The sequence below is a fragment of the Stegastes partitus genome, unplaced genomic scaffold (assembly GCF_000690725.1).
Source record: "Stegastes partitus isolate 25-593 unplaced genomic scaffold, Stegastes_partitus-1.0.2 Scaffold490, whole genome shotgun sequence".
Lineage (NCBI taxonomy): Eukaryota > Metazoa > Chordata > Actinopteri > Pomacentridae > Stegastes > Stegastes partitus.
The window spans coordinates 154,013-169,484 of record NW_007578221.1 but is presented as its reverse complement, the minus strand read 5'-3'; the positions used below and the strand labels follow the sequence as shown (position 1 = coordinate 169,484).

Below are 15,472 nucleotides of genomic sequence, written 5' to 3'. Positions count from 1 at the left end.
TTATTTTCTCTGTATTTACAGTTCTGAACCCTACAGGACATTCACATTTTTAACATCTTCTTTTTTTACAGTGTAGGTTAAACTTGGGTGACTCGTCTGAAATTATCTCTTTAAAATCTGCTCACAGTGAGTACGTGCGAGTGTGTGTTTGTGTGTGAGCGTTTTAGGGAGTGAACTCACACACACACACAGTTGCTGGCAAACCGAGGCGACTGTTCTGCTAAGTGGCAGTGAATAGGGTCTTGTGATGTGCTCTGATGCCACTGCTAAGCCAGCCACTGACAGTTAGGCTGATCCCTAAACATGCTCTGTTTGGGATATAAATCTGTTTTCGGAGCGCCGCGCCCACAGAGAGGCTCGGGTCAGGAATTCGAGGTGGCTCGCACTCGAAGGCGCACACCCACGGGCGACGAGGAGACGTGGCGAAGGACGCCGTCTCTCCGAGCGCCTCCGGCGGTATCAGGTGACTGCAGCACAATGCTGGTGGAGGCAGCGCGCTGACCTCTGATCTGCTTAATGCTGGTTGGGTTTGAGTCATCTATGGACTTGGGAATCAAAGGTGGCGCGAATGGCTCGTCTGCGGCATGCGTGTTCAGAATGCGACGCGAGCTGTTTGTGTTTTGTCGGTTGCATCTCACATGTAAATGCACATAAACAGAATTTGGGAACCCCATTGTTCTTTCATGGAAAAGGAATTTCAAAGAACAAGCGCTCACCCGTGCACACACACACACACACACTCTCACACATGCACACACACTAAAGCAAAGCGGCTCCTTATCCAATCCCTCCACTAATTCCCCCTTGGTAGAAGGTGTTCATTGTTTCTCTTTCATTCTAATCTCTCCCTCTCCTTTTTTTAAAATCCATATTAGATTCTCTTTGAGTTGGCCACAATCAGAGGCACTGAAGCAGAGCATCACCCTGCTAATGCTCTTTGTCTCCCCAGATTTGTCACTTAGCATGGAGAGTACACCTTTGTCATGGAGCAGGGTGGGAGAGAGGCAGACTCTCACTTGGGGCAATTGTTTCTTGTCACAAGCCATCTTAACCCCCCCCATCCCCCTTAAGCAAATCAGCTTTGCTCTGGATTAGGGCCCTATCATAGCTCTGTCAGATCTCAGCAGCCTGCCAAAAAACAGCTAAAACAAACAGATCCTTAAAGTGAGAATTGAGTGGAAATGGTTTCCCAAAAAAAAGAAATCCTATCTTGTGTACCTGGAAATCACCATGTGATATCTGTGTAATATAGAGGTTCCAGTGTGATTTATCAGCCCAACCCTTGAGCTCCTCGGCGTCCTCTTCTGCCTTATCTGGTCATGAAACTAAAACACGAAGAGGGAGTGATGTCAGTCATCACGACGGGATGTTCCTGGGAACATGATTGTGTTACACTTTCATGGATATTTGACATTATTTACTATCTAGCGGTTGTGTACTACGTTAAAATAGACTCTTACATGAGAATTTAGTGGGTAAAGTGAGTTTAAATTGGCTGTTTTCCACTGTAGGAACTCGTGTGTGTTCTGACCACTAGATCCGTCCTGTAGAACCTCTTCTGTTGTTTAAAACAGAGGATCCATAGGAAAGTAACCTCTATTGAGATTGAGCTACAGTCGAGACTCGATAACCCAACTCTTAACAATCCTAAACCTGCTATCTGACAGGTTTTTAGGAAAACCCAACAGAACCCATAAAAACAGCCTTAACATAGCGACAGCCTTGGATTGTGATTCCGACATGACATTTAATGTCACCAATCAGGATGACGGCGTATTATCTGACTGAACAATCCCACAGATTGGCTACGTTCACACTGCAGGACTTGATGCTCAATGAGGATTTCTTTGTGACTTCCTTCACGTTTCCACTTCAATGCGACTTGTATGTGATCTGCTGTGTGAACTTCATACGACCCAAAAGTGTCCCGCATGCGCAGAAGAGGACACGACGACGTCACACGCAGCGAGCGTGCTCAGTGTTTATGGAAGTAAACATGGATGGTAACGGTGGAGCGTATCTGCCACTCCCCCGCCGCCACCGATGGAGGAAACAGAAGTGTGAGCGCTAACTAAACTAGCATCAGCAGCCAAGTACTGCCTGTGTGTTCTGGACACTTCCACCCCGTCAGAGCGCTGCCCCGGGGTGGAAGTGTCCCCCGACTGCACCGAATATTCATCATTAATTGGGTCTGAATATCCAGAGAGCAGAAAGTTCTATTGAGACCAGCCCTACTAGTTATTATAACAACTATGAACAATAATGAACAACTAATGAGCCTTCCAGCATCAAGCCCTCCTTGTATCTGGACCTCCGTCTTGACAATCTGACATAAAAGAAGGTTTTATATTTAGTGTCGGGTTATCGAGTCACGACTGTATTTGTATTTTTATGATTTTTTTTCACCTGCCAGACAAAACTTCTTGGCTTTCACACTGACAAATTAAAAAAAAAAAAAAAAACAGATTTATCAGCTTTGTGTAAGTTTTCTGCTGCAGAAGTGTACCTGGGTGGTCGACCGCCGTCTGCTGCCGTCTGTCTACCACTCCAACATGGACCGACACCATTTCCACCTCCCTCACCCTCTTTAATGCACTCAAATCTGCCCGACTTCATACGTGCACGCAGGCACAAACTTTGTCACACACACACACACACACACACACACACCACGGCGGTGAATCTGCCGTCCTCGTATCTGAACTGCTGCTTCATGCGCTGGCAGTAATCAATCCCAGATATAGTAGCTGCAGGTATTGGCTCAGTAGCTGTGTGTGTGTGGTGATGTTATTGGCCATTTTAGGCCTCTGTGATGGCCAGAGATGGTAAAATGGCAGGAAAAGTGATGAGCAGGCACTTCATAGACCAGGAATGAACTCCAGCTAATCCCGTTGACCTATCTTTCCCTCTTTCTTGCTCCCTCCCCCTCCTCCTCTCGCGCCTCTTTCCTTACACCATCTCCCTCATTTTCTCCATCTTTTTTTTTTTTTTCTCTTTCCGTCCGTCTCCTCGCCGTCCATCTCCCCTGTCTTCTTGTCTTCTCTACCCTTCTCTCTTTCCATTTCTTGACCAACCCCCTTCTTTTTTTTTTCCGAACCCCCCGTGTCCCTTTCTCTCTGCAGCAGAAGTGCAGAGCCAGGGCTTTTGCCTGCTGGTAATTTATTTTCCCATTAGCCCCATGTCTGAAGTGCATGCTCTGGGTCTGAGTGTGTGTGTGGGGGGCACTGAGGGCCACCCAAAAGAAAGACCCGGAGAGTCGAAAAGAGGAGGGCACCCTGGACACACTGATAAGACGAAAGAGAGAGAGAGGGGGAGGCTGGATGGGAGGGACGGGAACGAAGGGGGAGATACTCGCCTGGTGTCCGTCTAAGCGTTTTTGCTCGTTATGAATCGTGATGCTGACTAATTAGAAAAGAAAATGGCAGATTAATCGATCCACGGTTGTCATTTTCACGCAAAGAATGCCAAATATTTGCTGGTTCTAGTGGTAAAGAGTCGCTGTATTCTTCCATTAGTGCTGCAAACTAACGATTGTTTTCATAACAGATCAATCTGTGGATTATTTTGTCGATTAAACGATTAGTAATTTGTTAGAAAATGATGAAAAATTGTCCATCAGGGGTTCCCAAAGCCCAAGATGACGCTCTAGCTTGTCTTGTTTTGTCCTCAACCCAAAGATGTTCAGCTTTCTGTCATAGAGGAGAAAATAAACAACAAAATATTCACATTTAAGAAGCTGGAATCTCAGAATTAGTACTTTTTTTTAAATACTTAAACAGATGAATCCATTATTAAAATAGTTTATTAGTAAAATTTGATTAATTGCTACAGCTCTCTTCTCTATTTTATAATCATTTATTAAATAGTTTAGTTTGACCAACAGTCTCCTGAATCCTGTATCGTCTGTTTTCTGACATTTCACTTAATATATGATGAATAGCATTTAAACCAACAGTTCAGTTTGTTGCAGCTTCACACAGATTGTTGTTCTCAGTGTCGCTCATCCTGAAGATTTTATGTCTTTTCTACAAACGGCTTTTAAGTTGTTCATATATTCATCTAAACGTGTAAATCTTTCCCACGCTACCTGTCCCGGTATCACATTTCCTGTTGCACATGGTTTAACGGGTGAATAATTTGCACATTCCTGCACACTGTAAAGATTTATACCCTAAATGACTTCATACACTTACTGTCTGTTGACTTGCAACACTTAATTTCTTTTAAAATATTCCTGTAAAAGCTCTGTATGTGAAAACCTCCTTTGCATAGCTGCAGACATATTTGCTCAAACGCTGCATAAAGTAAAGACACAAGCTTCAGCTCACACTGAAGTCGATGCTGACCCTGTGGGAACATGAAGGCACAGACGCCAAACATGATTTCTGTTGTTCTATGTGGTTCCTTAAACCTGCCGGCTTTGATCCGGAGATTTCACCGGCTCTCTTTAGCCTCTAGAACGCTGCAGTTTTAACATCCTTCGGTTGTGTGTTGCTGCGTGCTCGTAAAACACTCGACTCTCCCAGTCAGGATTAGGCCTTTTAAGGGCTGGCTGGTCGGTGACTCTCCTCCTTTTATCTGCTGCCATCAGAGGCAACCCTACATTAAAGACATTCCTTCCTCTTTTCTCTCTCTGGGTCTTTCTCGCTCTGCATACATCCCTCTTTCCTCTTTTTTTTTTTTTTTCTTTCTCTGTCGACTGACTATTAATTGGCAGAGTATTGGAGACCCTCACAAGAAACATCATCTGTTAACGAATGAGTGGTGTCATTACAGCGATCAGCAGGGATTTCTACTGCACATGTGGTGGTTTTAGGAGGTTTAAGTGGAGTGACTGTTGCAGTGTTTAGATTTATACTCGTATCCAGTAAAAAATGCTGGGAAGAATCACGTCAATATATTTTATCGTTTCCTAAGTTTGGAGGTCAGACTCTTCTCCAAAATAACTTCACTCTGGTTAGGCTTGTTGTGCCCATTGTTGATCAGAGCAATTGTTTTTTCTTCCCTGTTGGAAATAAAGATGGATGGCTGTTAGTCAGAGTGACTTTGTGCCTTAATTCATTCTGCATTTGTTTGCTCTCCAAACAGTGTCGCTAGCTCCTGTTCCTTTGTTATAACACTGTTTGAATTTACATATTTATCTTTACAAATTCTGATAAAACTAATAAAAAGCTGAGCATTGACATTCAGAATGAGTGACAGCCGCTTCATTCCCAGAGGTGATTGGATCATCTATCGGTGATCACACACAGATCATTTGTCCGGTCCTGTGTTTCCTTCATAAGGCCTTAAGCTTGAATCTTCCCCCTGCTTTCTGCCTCCAGTCACTGTTGCCCTGTGGTTGTTTGTGTTTACCCTCCCATCCCCGTCCAGGCTGCCTCTCAGGACTCCTGTACCGACTGTACTTGGCACTGAGCACACGCCTGTCTGTCCCATATTCAGTTTCTCGGCGTTACACAAAAAAGAAGTGGAGCTCGCTGTCATCCTAAACCATATTCATCCAGCGCTACGGCACACACTGTGCTGTAATCTGCCATCCTTTCCTCTAAAACAAGCCTAATCCTGCTCTTGTTGTGACTAATCGCTCTCCTCTCCGCTCACTTTGCTCTCGCACTTTCCCCCTCGACTGTTTGTCGTGTTTTTGTTGTCGGCGCCCTCGGGACGAGGTGGTGGTCAGCGAAAGATGTTTCCGTTTTGGGCAGGGTTTAACTTAAATCTGATCCACAGTGTGCTTCTAGTGTGGAGAAATCCTGCTTTTTTCTGCTCGTGTGTCGCGGAGAGACTCGATGTGTGTGTGTGTGTGTGTGTGACAATACACATGAAAGCCATTTGCACAGTTCATTCCATTATTAGGACCATTGTTATTGTAATTCACATAACCGGAGTGATAGTACTGCATGCCTTTTATGTCCATTGTTGCCTCTAAAATACACACACACACACACACACACACACTGCTCGGGGAAAAGAAAATAAATCCTCACATATAATAGTAGCAGATGAATAAATTGGTCTTAATCTGTGTGTGTGCGCGCCTGTGTGTGTCTATAACGCCTATAGTGCGGCATTCATAGGTGGTATGTAAAAAGGGCCGCCTTATCAGTTATCAGGGGAGGCCAAATTGACACAGAGGAATCACTCCATTGTGTGCGGATTCAAAGAGAGATGTGAGCACGCTGGATGTCTCCATTTCCAATAACTGTGACCTTGAGGCGAGAGGAACGGCACCGTGCCCCCCACCTCCAATCTGCTGACTGCTGGATTCAGACGGAGCCGGATGCTTTTGGGTGTCGGGGCGGAGGGCTAATCGCTGCTTCCTCGGGGTTATTCTATAGGGGAAATTGAGTTTGGCTCGTATTGTTTCTGAACCCCGTGAATTACAAACGCCTGTGTATGGTGTTGTGCGGAGTGTTTGCGGCCATTGTGTCCACGTCGTTTCTCTAAAGTTTCAGGGTTCGGTTCGGCTTTAATAATAAGAAAGGAAAAACAGATTAGAGGGAAAGAAAAATGAGAGAATGTGATGAGACACGGTGGAAAACATCTATCTCTACTATTTCCAGAGTTGCTACCATGGTGTAGAGATTCTTTTTTGCCGATTAATCAACTGACTCTTTTTCTTCCTAAATAGCATTTCATTTAACTTCATTTCATTTCAGAAAACTATATGTCATCCTGTAGTGCAGCACAGTGTCACCTTTAAACAATGATTTACGAATTAATTACAAAAATGTAGGTTTAGACTGGAAACTCCAACTTGATAAACAGAACAGAAACTGAAAAATATGTCAATTGAAGCAGCTTTATTGGTCATATTATAATACGCTATGTGTGAGCACAGAGAGCAGGAGCAAAGATAACAGATGCCTTTGTACCGAACTGTGCACCAGTGCTGCTGTTCTATGGCAACGAAAGTGTGCGAGGTGTGCACGACGCCCTTCTGAATACTTCTTTTGAAGCTGAACTGAGTTGAACTTTGCCACCAATGTCTAAAACTAAATGGTCTGAGCTTATAAAGCGTTTTTATCCAAAGCGCTTTGCAATGTGTTTCTCATTCACACACATTCATACACCAATGGCAATGCAAGGTGCTGCCTGGCATTGGGAGCAACTTTGGGTTCAGCGTCTTGCCCAAGGACACTTCGACTGTGGAGGGGCGGGAGATCGAACCACCAACCTTACGACTGGAGGACAACAAGCTCTACCACCTGAGCCACAGCCGCCCAAAGCTCAAAAATGACCGACACAACAATCACGTACTGATTCTGCATTAAAAGTTAAAAATATATTGAATTTAAAAACAAAAATCTGACAGTTAAAAACATAAATATTGCCCCCCCCCTTTTTTTTTTTTATCATCAGTGTCATTGACGATGCCAAATAATCACAGCAGCTGTTTCAGGTGAGATCTTTGTAGGCCTTGTACACATTAATCTGGACATGGATGGTATGGGCTGATATCTTCCTCCTCTTCTGTGTAGAACAAATAAAACGTTTTGTCCATATGACCAACAATAACTACAAACGCTCTGAAAAGCACGTCGATCCGGTCGACATAAAAGCTGTTTAGTGTGCTAGTGAAGCAGTGCAGCAATGTTGAATTAAGTCGGAAACCTGTAACTGCAAAATATATCTGTTGTTGTTGTTGTTGTTTCAGGCTCATACACATTACCTAAGGCAACATCGCTAACCAGAGTTTCTCAAAATCTTTCCTCTAGAAAGTGAAAACATCTCCGTTCTAGTGACCTGAAACGTTGTCTGCATGTCGCTGAGAGGCCGAATTTTTGAGGACAAACTACGTTAATGTGTAAAAGGCCTTAAAGTTGTGTGTAGGCGGAGTGTGGTTGACCTCAGGTTGTCCCTTTCTCCCCTCACACCAGAACTGTTTTGTTTTGTGGTAGCAGGCTTAAGTCGGATAATCATCTGCTTGATGTGGAACCAGTGATTCATCACTTCCCATCGTTGTAATACCAGAACCATGTTTTTATCTCCCGTCTCCCTCGACAACACATAAACACCAGCACTCTCGCTTCAGTTATTGACAAACTGGTTGTACAGTACGTGCTGCCAGGACGCAGAGTTTCTCACAAGGAAAGTCACGTATTCAGAGTTCAGATCGGACCAGAGGTTTGGACTCACCGGTACTTTAAGAATGAATAAATCTTGTCGTGTGAGTTGATAGTTAAAGAGGGAGTATCTGGATCGATAGTGAACATCGACCACGTTTGTTAGAATTAGAAATCAAATGGCTGGTGACCTGGCGTTGGAACGTCATTAGCTGATTGGTGTGTGTGTGTGTGTTCATCACTGCCCAACCGGTCCAAACAAAGGAACCGGGTTCTTTTAGCACTCAGCCTAATTAATCCATCTCTCAGCGACAAAAGGCTCCCCGCCCCTCCTCTCTCCGGCCCGTCCCATTGGCATTTTAGGGCAGAGGGATTCAGCAGGACCCCCGGGCACCCTCCTGCCCTGACCCCTGCCCCCCCACCAGGGGAGCATCTGTGGATCGATCCAAGGCCAGCTGGCACCAGGGGAGAGGGGCAGGACTGGTACTCGGAGGCGCTCGGCTCCAGCTAGGGCTGCTCCATGATGTAAACCTGATACTGGGGTGGTTTGTGGACAACTTTCATAACGACTGGGAAGAAATAATCATCCTGGAACGATTGCAGGGATTTTGGAGCCGAGTGCACCTGCAACGACAATTAAAAATAATTTAAATAAAGCTTCTTTGTCATATGATACAACCCTGGAAAAGGCATCCAAAGCTGTGTTTTTCGTCAGTCAGAGCTCGGTGATGCTGATTTAAATGGTCAAACAGTTGCGTGACGTCGCTGACTTCTCATCTGTAGCTTGAACTTTTCTTTTTGCAACCAAATCTTCCTTTCCAGTGTTTCTTTCTTGTCCCTCATGCGTTTTGTTGTGCACATGTGGAGCCTGCATGTCAACAAACTGTGTGTCTTTAAATAAAGTTATTACAAGAGCTTAAATCTGAGTAAATGATCTGAGTAAATCTGGACTTCTTTAGTTGATTGGTCATGGAAAATGAGAACAAAGTTGTCCTGTCACACTGTCGATGCTGTAATGATAAATTGTGCACCTTTCCTGGATAGAAGTCCTTCCTGACAAAAACTTAAAGCGTGCAGAGTAGCTGTAGGTGTGCTGCAGGTTTGGTTGCTCTCGTTTTTTTTTGGTCTGGTTTGTGTGAGCTTTGTGCAAAGTCAGAGCTGGAGCCTGGCCTCTTAACGCTACGCTGCAGTTGTAAAGAGATGCAGCTAGGGGGCAGCATACAGCCATCACCCCCTCCCTCTTTATTTCTACCCTCTTGCTTCTCGTCCACACACACTGTCACACACACACACACACACACTCTCTCACACACACACACTCAGGTATTTAGCGGTTGTCTCGGCTCAGGAAAAGAGAGCATATTGATAGTCCTATCCTCCCTGTAATAAATTAAACTTCTGCATTGTCCTTCCCTTTCATTTTACACATTGTCACAACCTCCCAGTCAGCCTAATCCCAGTTACCCCCCCTCCACACCACCACCACACCACCAGCACCCTCCCTCAAACCTCCTCTCAAACACACATTGATTGACAAGTAGCGTCCGGGGAAATAGAGCAGATTTCCATTGTTTGCCGCCACTACTCAAATCTGTTGAAACGGTTATTCCATTCTTTTGCCGGAGTATTTGCATATCCTTAAGTATTTCCTATTTTTCAAGACCACCCCCCTCCTCTGTTTCTCCCCATCCTCCTTTTTGCTAAATCCCCTCTTCTTAAGTGTTTGGTGCATTTGGCAAATTCATTCATAAAGTATCTACATGCGCTATTAGCTTAGTATAATAGCCAGGGTGTAATCTGCAGAGAGATAAGAGGTAGAGAGAGAGAGAGAGAGAATTTCTCTTTTTTTTTTATTTAACTCGTCTTCTTCCTCTCCTGATGGGGCGGCTCTGTGGACAATCGTGGCGGTGATACGTCATTATGTTCCCCCCCCCAGCCAAAAGCGACGAGGCTCAAATGTCAACACGAAATGTCAAGTGGCCTCGCTGCTCAGTCGGTTTGTTTCTTCTGTCGGTTTTTATTTAATTATCGGTCCGAGGCAGGAGAGAAGAGATGGAGGGTTGGATGGGATGTTGACAGGAGAGTTGGCTGGAGGTGGACGAGTGGAAAAGCAGGATGAAAACAAAAGGGATGGAGATGTTCATCATGTTTACAAGAAGTAGTTTATTAAAGAAGTTCCTCAAGTCTGGGATTCACACTGTCCTCTATTGCAGGGGTTCTCAAACTGGGGGTCGGGACCCTCATGGGGGTCCCAAGATAAATTCAGAGGGTCGCCAGATCACTGTATAAAAAATAAAAATAAATAAAGCCTACATTTATCAATTATATGTGTATCAGGGCTGTCAAAATGAAAAGTGTATGATTTGATTATGTGATATTATTATTCCTTTTTGCTCTTTTTAAAATAGTTTTCTTTTGTTTTTATATTTTTTTCCCTTTCATTTGTTCGAAATAAATTCAATTCATTCATTCATTCAAAAGAAAATTATTGTAAAGAGATTAATCTGTGGAATTAACACATTGTTGAGGAATCTTTCCTCTGAGCTTTTTAAACATCATCATCAAACAGCAACAGGATCCAGATGAATGTCTCAAATGAGTGAGACTTAATTAATTAACGAACTTCTCATAATTAAGGATGTCGATCACAAGGATTTCTGACTAAAACTGACATAAAGCTGTACCTGCTTTCTGTATGTTGGGAGACTTTTTTTAGTTTATCACAGGTAAACTTCACACTTATTCCTGCTGTGAATTTACAAAACCTCTGTCGTGGTGCTGCTTTAGGGGCTAAACTCCCACAGAGCAGGTACAGGTAATCATTTATTACATAGCTGTTAAACTCAGGTTGAGTCGGGATGTTTTTATTTTGCTGTTGCTTAGATTGTCATCACGCATCGAATGAATTTCCAGTGTTTAGGAAGTCATAAATACACTGGGCCGTTAGTTATTTGGATGGTTTATCTTTAGTTTACATCGTTTTACTTGTTTCAATGTCCAATCTTTACGACAGAACTCTTGTCATCGGTACGTCTGATGAAGATGTGAGGAACATCGATGACCTCTGTCGCCACTTTACCAGACTAACGAAGCAGCAGTGTTTCATCTGAAAAAGCCTTAAATGTGAAAAAGCAAACATATTTCCTCCTTTGTACGCCAGATATTTCAAAGAGTGTCGGGTTCTGTCGGTTTATTGCAGTTTGTTTGGGACGTAACTTTATGAACATACTTTATTGGCACTAATCCTGATTTTAAGTCTTTTGATTGTAATTACATGTTGTGTGTTCTCAGTGGGTTTAGAAGCAGACATAACTACTGACACTGTTCACTTCTTGACTCTTAACAGCCACGTTTAATACGATTTATTCACAGCTGAAAGTAGCACAAATAGCAATAACGGGGAGAAATAAACTTGCAGTGCATATTCACGCTCCGTGTTGCTCGTCCTGTGGCTGACCTATAGATGTGTAATCTCTATTTGCAGCTTACATAGTTTCTCACTATATTACCAAAAGCTTTACCTCTCTGTGCTGATACAAATTCTGTGTGGGTCTGTCCATGTGTGTGTGTGTATGTGTGTATGAATGAATACCTCGCGGTCCTCAGCGATAAGGCTGAGATTGAGTTTTCCCCACAGAGCCACAGCGTCTGAGGTGTGTGTGCATGTTTTCGTGTGTGAAGACATCAGGAAACAGGCAATGTAAAGAGCTTGTATCGCTTTATCTAGCGCACACGCCACAGCGTATATGTATATGCACTCTCAAACTGGTGTAGTGTGAAAGAGAGCTAGCTGCTCCGCTTTGTTCGGCATTGTGCGCATGAGAGGATGAATCCTCAGGGCTCGATTCACAGCCGAGACAAGAAGGTATTTTTCTGTGGAATAAAACCACAAGTGTGTGTGTGTGTGTGAGGCTGTTTTTAGACATCCACGTAGGGAAATAGAGACAAAAAAATGGAGCAAGAGAAATCAAACATGTAAAGAGAGAAGACGTGTTGCACCGCTGGCTGCTGCTTCCAGTCCACCTGGTCTGAGGGGACGTATGTGGGATCTTCATGTGGGTTTTGGTGCTAAGATCAGCCCCTTTTGTCATTTAACCAGGAAAGGGGGCAGTTTCCCATCACAAAAAATGAGAAAAAAAGAAGCGGTTTGTCAGTGGTATCAGCACAGCGAGGAGGTGAAGCAGTCTGATATTCGCTGACAGCAGGGTGCTCCCATCAGCAGACCTGCAGCAGACAAAACCTATCAGTTTTTGTTGGAGGGAGGGCAGACAAAAGGCTGGAACATCCCCAACTGTTTAGTTTCCATATCTAGCAGCCAGTGACAAGGCTTTCCGGCACTTCTTATTTTTAACACACTGTCCTCTGGTGAGCAGCCGGCGTGCACGCACACATGCAGCGCCGTGTCACTGGTTCTGTAACTCTTATCACCTGGTCTGTGGCATATTCCCAAATTCCAATTTGACTGCTAGCCTCTGGCCCAGAGCACATCTCTGAAAGTGCAGCAGCAAAAAAAGAAAAAAAATGGCTTCAGCGCGGACCTTTGATAGGAAATATCAGGAGGGATTTTACAACAGAATCCACAATGAGGAGGGAACCACTTCCAGCTTGTTCTGCTCTCACAAACCGACAGCGACCGCATGCGCCTGATACTGTGATCACAGCAGCCACTCCTGTTAAAATTGCTCCTATATCCTGCAATTTACTAAAACAAAAATGGAACAAAACCCACTGATAATAACCCCACGTTTTTTCTTGCCATGTCAGTTCAATGTTGTGCCAGTTGAGCTGTATGAGCCTAAAGCTAACGTTCCTCCGTCTTCCTGTCCATAGGAGTCTCCATCAGGGCGGAGGAAGGCCTTGGCCACCAGCAGCATCAACATGAAGCAGTACGCCAGTCCGATGCCCACACAGACAGATGTCAAGCTCAAGTTTAAGCCCCTGTCCAAGAAGGTGGTGTCGGCCACGCTGCAGTTCTCGCTCTCCTGCATCTTCCTCCGTGAGGGAAAGGCCACGTAAGTCTTCTCATGGTGCTATTTAGCGCGCCGTTTCTCTAGTTTTTGAAAGAACTCCCATGAACGATGACATAATACTGTAGCTGAAGTTGGGTATTAGGTTCAAAAATGTTAATTTTAGTCTGCTTATTGGAACCTAAACAAATTTTTACTGGTTACCGCTATCTGTCTGCACCATTAGCCACGAGAGCTGAATTCATGTTTATCTTACAGTCTCCTAATGCGTTTGTCTTCATAAATCTGAGTCTTTCCTACTCAGTCCTCGCTTGATTAGCAGGTGAGCAGCTCAAATGTGTTTAGCTTTACCTTAGTTTAGCTTCAATAGTACTACCAAGGACTGGACTGTATCGTTGTAGTAAAGCAGCTGGAGTCAACCCCAAAATATTCAAGAAACCAGAACAGAGATGCTACACCTATGATTACTTTATGTAGTTGTGTTTCTGTGCCTAATGTTTGTCTGTCATAAGTAGTGTTTTACACAATTCTGCTGTAAAAAATGCAGGACGACGCCATGCTACCATTACTGGCTTTTCACTTTCAGTACCTATTGGGCTTATCGGGGATGATTACAGCTGAATAAAGTGAATTTTCTGCCCTTATAGCAGCACTTTACTGCGGCTGTTACTTAACACAACAACATCACTGGTTTAAAAGCACAGGAAATATATTAGTTTATAACACTATTAAATGTTTGTTTACCGTGGCAGACAGGAAAATGTACTATGATGTTAAAAGTAAAAGTATTCACTGCAGAAAAATGTCTTCTTTGAGTGTTTTACTATAATAAAAGTAATTATACCACTAGATTATTAGTAGTCTTGTATTAATGTGAAATATTTGTAATGGACTTTGGTGGCCCGAACTGCCAAAGACTCATTATGTGCACACTGGAGTCATTCCCATTGATGGTAGTAGTGGCAGCTTTTGAACGTACAGCAGCATAAAAACCATAAGTTAGCTTCTGCATTAAACATCCAGCTCCTCAAGTTCCTCTTCATGTCAGTTCTAACTGCGAAAAACGCAAATCTTGAAGTTTCGATTGCAAGTTTATCAGAATTACGCCAGATACGACGTCCTCAGAAGTGAAATGATGGTGCTGTATCTGTTCCTCGTACGTATCTGTTGTATATATCGGTTTAATTTACAGACACACACACACACAGACTGTCACTCACTCGCAGTTTCATTCATTCTCTCACATTATAGCGCCGGCTTTCATTTGAGGACACACACGCTCGATCGCTGTGTTTGTTATTCATTCTAATATGATAGCGGCAACTTTCATTTAAAGACAACCCCCCCAAACACACACACACACACACACACGGATACACTGAGGGAGAGCGCAGCGGCGAGGCCTTTGTTGTGGCGCGAACGGCGGGTCGATGGCGCGTAACCCTTGTTAACCCTTCGGGGAATGATGTCGACCACACACAAACAAACTCCATCACGCCAGTTCAAATGAGCCCGTGGGCCTGGGAAACACCAAACACAAAGAACAGAGAGGAGAATGCAGCGATTACAGCGGAGCGGCGGCGGCGGCAGCATCAGGGGAGCGAGGGGGAGCTCAGACGACTACATAAAATACAAGAAATAATGTAGAAAAAGGCGCATCCGTGAGACTAAAGGTGGAGAGAGGAGCGGTCGAGTGTGGGCCAGAGTCAAAAGCTTAGAATGCGAGGAGTGAAGTTGACGTGTTAGGTGTTTATAACAGTAATGTGTGGAGGTGGAGGTGGCGGAGATAAAGAAGGAGGAGGATGGAGGCCTATTGTAATCCCTACGTGTGATCTAGCTGTTGGTAACTGTCTTGGTGGGAGCTCTGGGCTGAATTGTGCATCTTCTTCTTTGTTCCAGTGGGCACGATGCATAAATACATGAATGAATGAAGGGAAATGAATGCGTCGTTTTCTCTGTCTTCTTGTATTTCTAGTAGTTTTTTTAAATTTATTAAGGCTACGGCATCTTAAGAACTGTAGACCTGAGAGCTGTGCCACGAAGCAGGTTTGCCATAGCCAGGCTTTCTGTGAGTTAGCCGGCTTAACAAAACCTAAAACCCAAGTCAGAGATGATGGGTGGTTATCAGCTGTCTTCATCAACGCAGGTTCTCTGCTTCAGACTCACATAAAAAGACACTTTTAATGCTTCGTATGGCTCTTCTTCTGCACAAATTGGACCAGTTGTGTGCTGCCTACTTCAATCAGCGACAAGGAATAAAAATTTATGATGGCAAAAACTATCATATTAAAAAAAAAAACAATAATTGAATACATATTGGGTTCTGTGGCTGCACGATGCATAAAGTGTGTGAGACTGTAACTGCATGGCTCCACAGCTCAACAGGTCTGCAGATAAAACACATTCCCTCATCTGAGAATCGCTCATAGAGAATCATCAGGA

The 15,472-nt window shown here is 43.9% G+C and overlaps 1 protein-coding gene across 3 annotated transcripts in view; it reads left to right on the top strand.

Moving 5' to 3' along the window:
- ehbp1 (EH domain binding protein 1) overlaps positions 1-15,472 on the top strand; it is a 182,243-nt gene that overhangs the window by 37,545 nt on the left and 129,226 nt on the right. For all 3 annotated transcript variants that reach the window (XM_008287212.1, XM_008287210.1, XM_008287209.1), the window contains exon 6: positions 12,894-13,075. In XM_008287212.1, the coding sequence (XP_008285434.1) occupies positions 12,894-13,075 (182 nt within the window). The remainder of the gene's footprint in view (positions 1-12,893; positions 13,076-15,472) is intronic.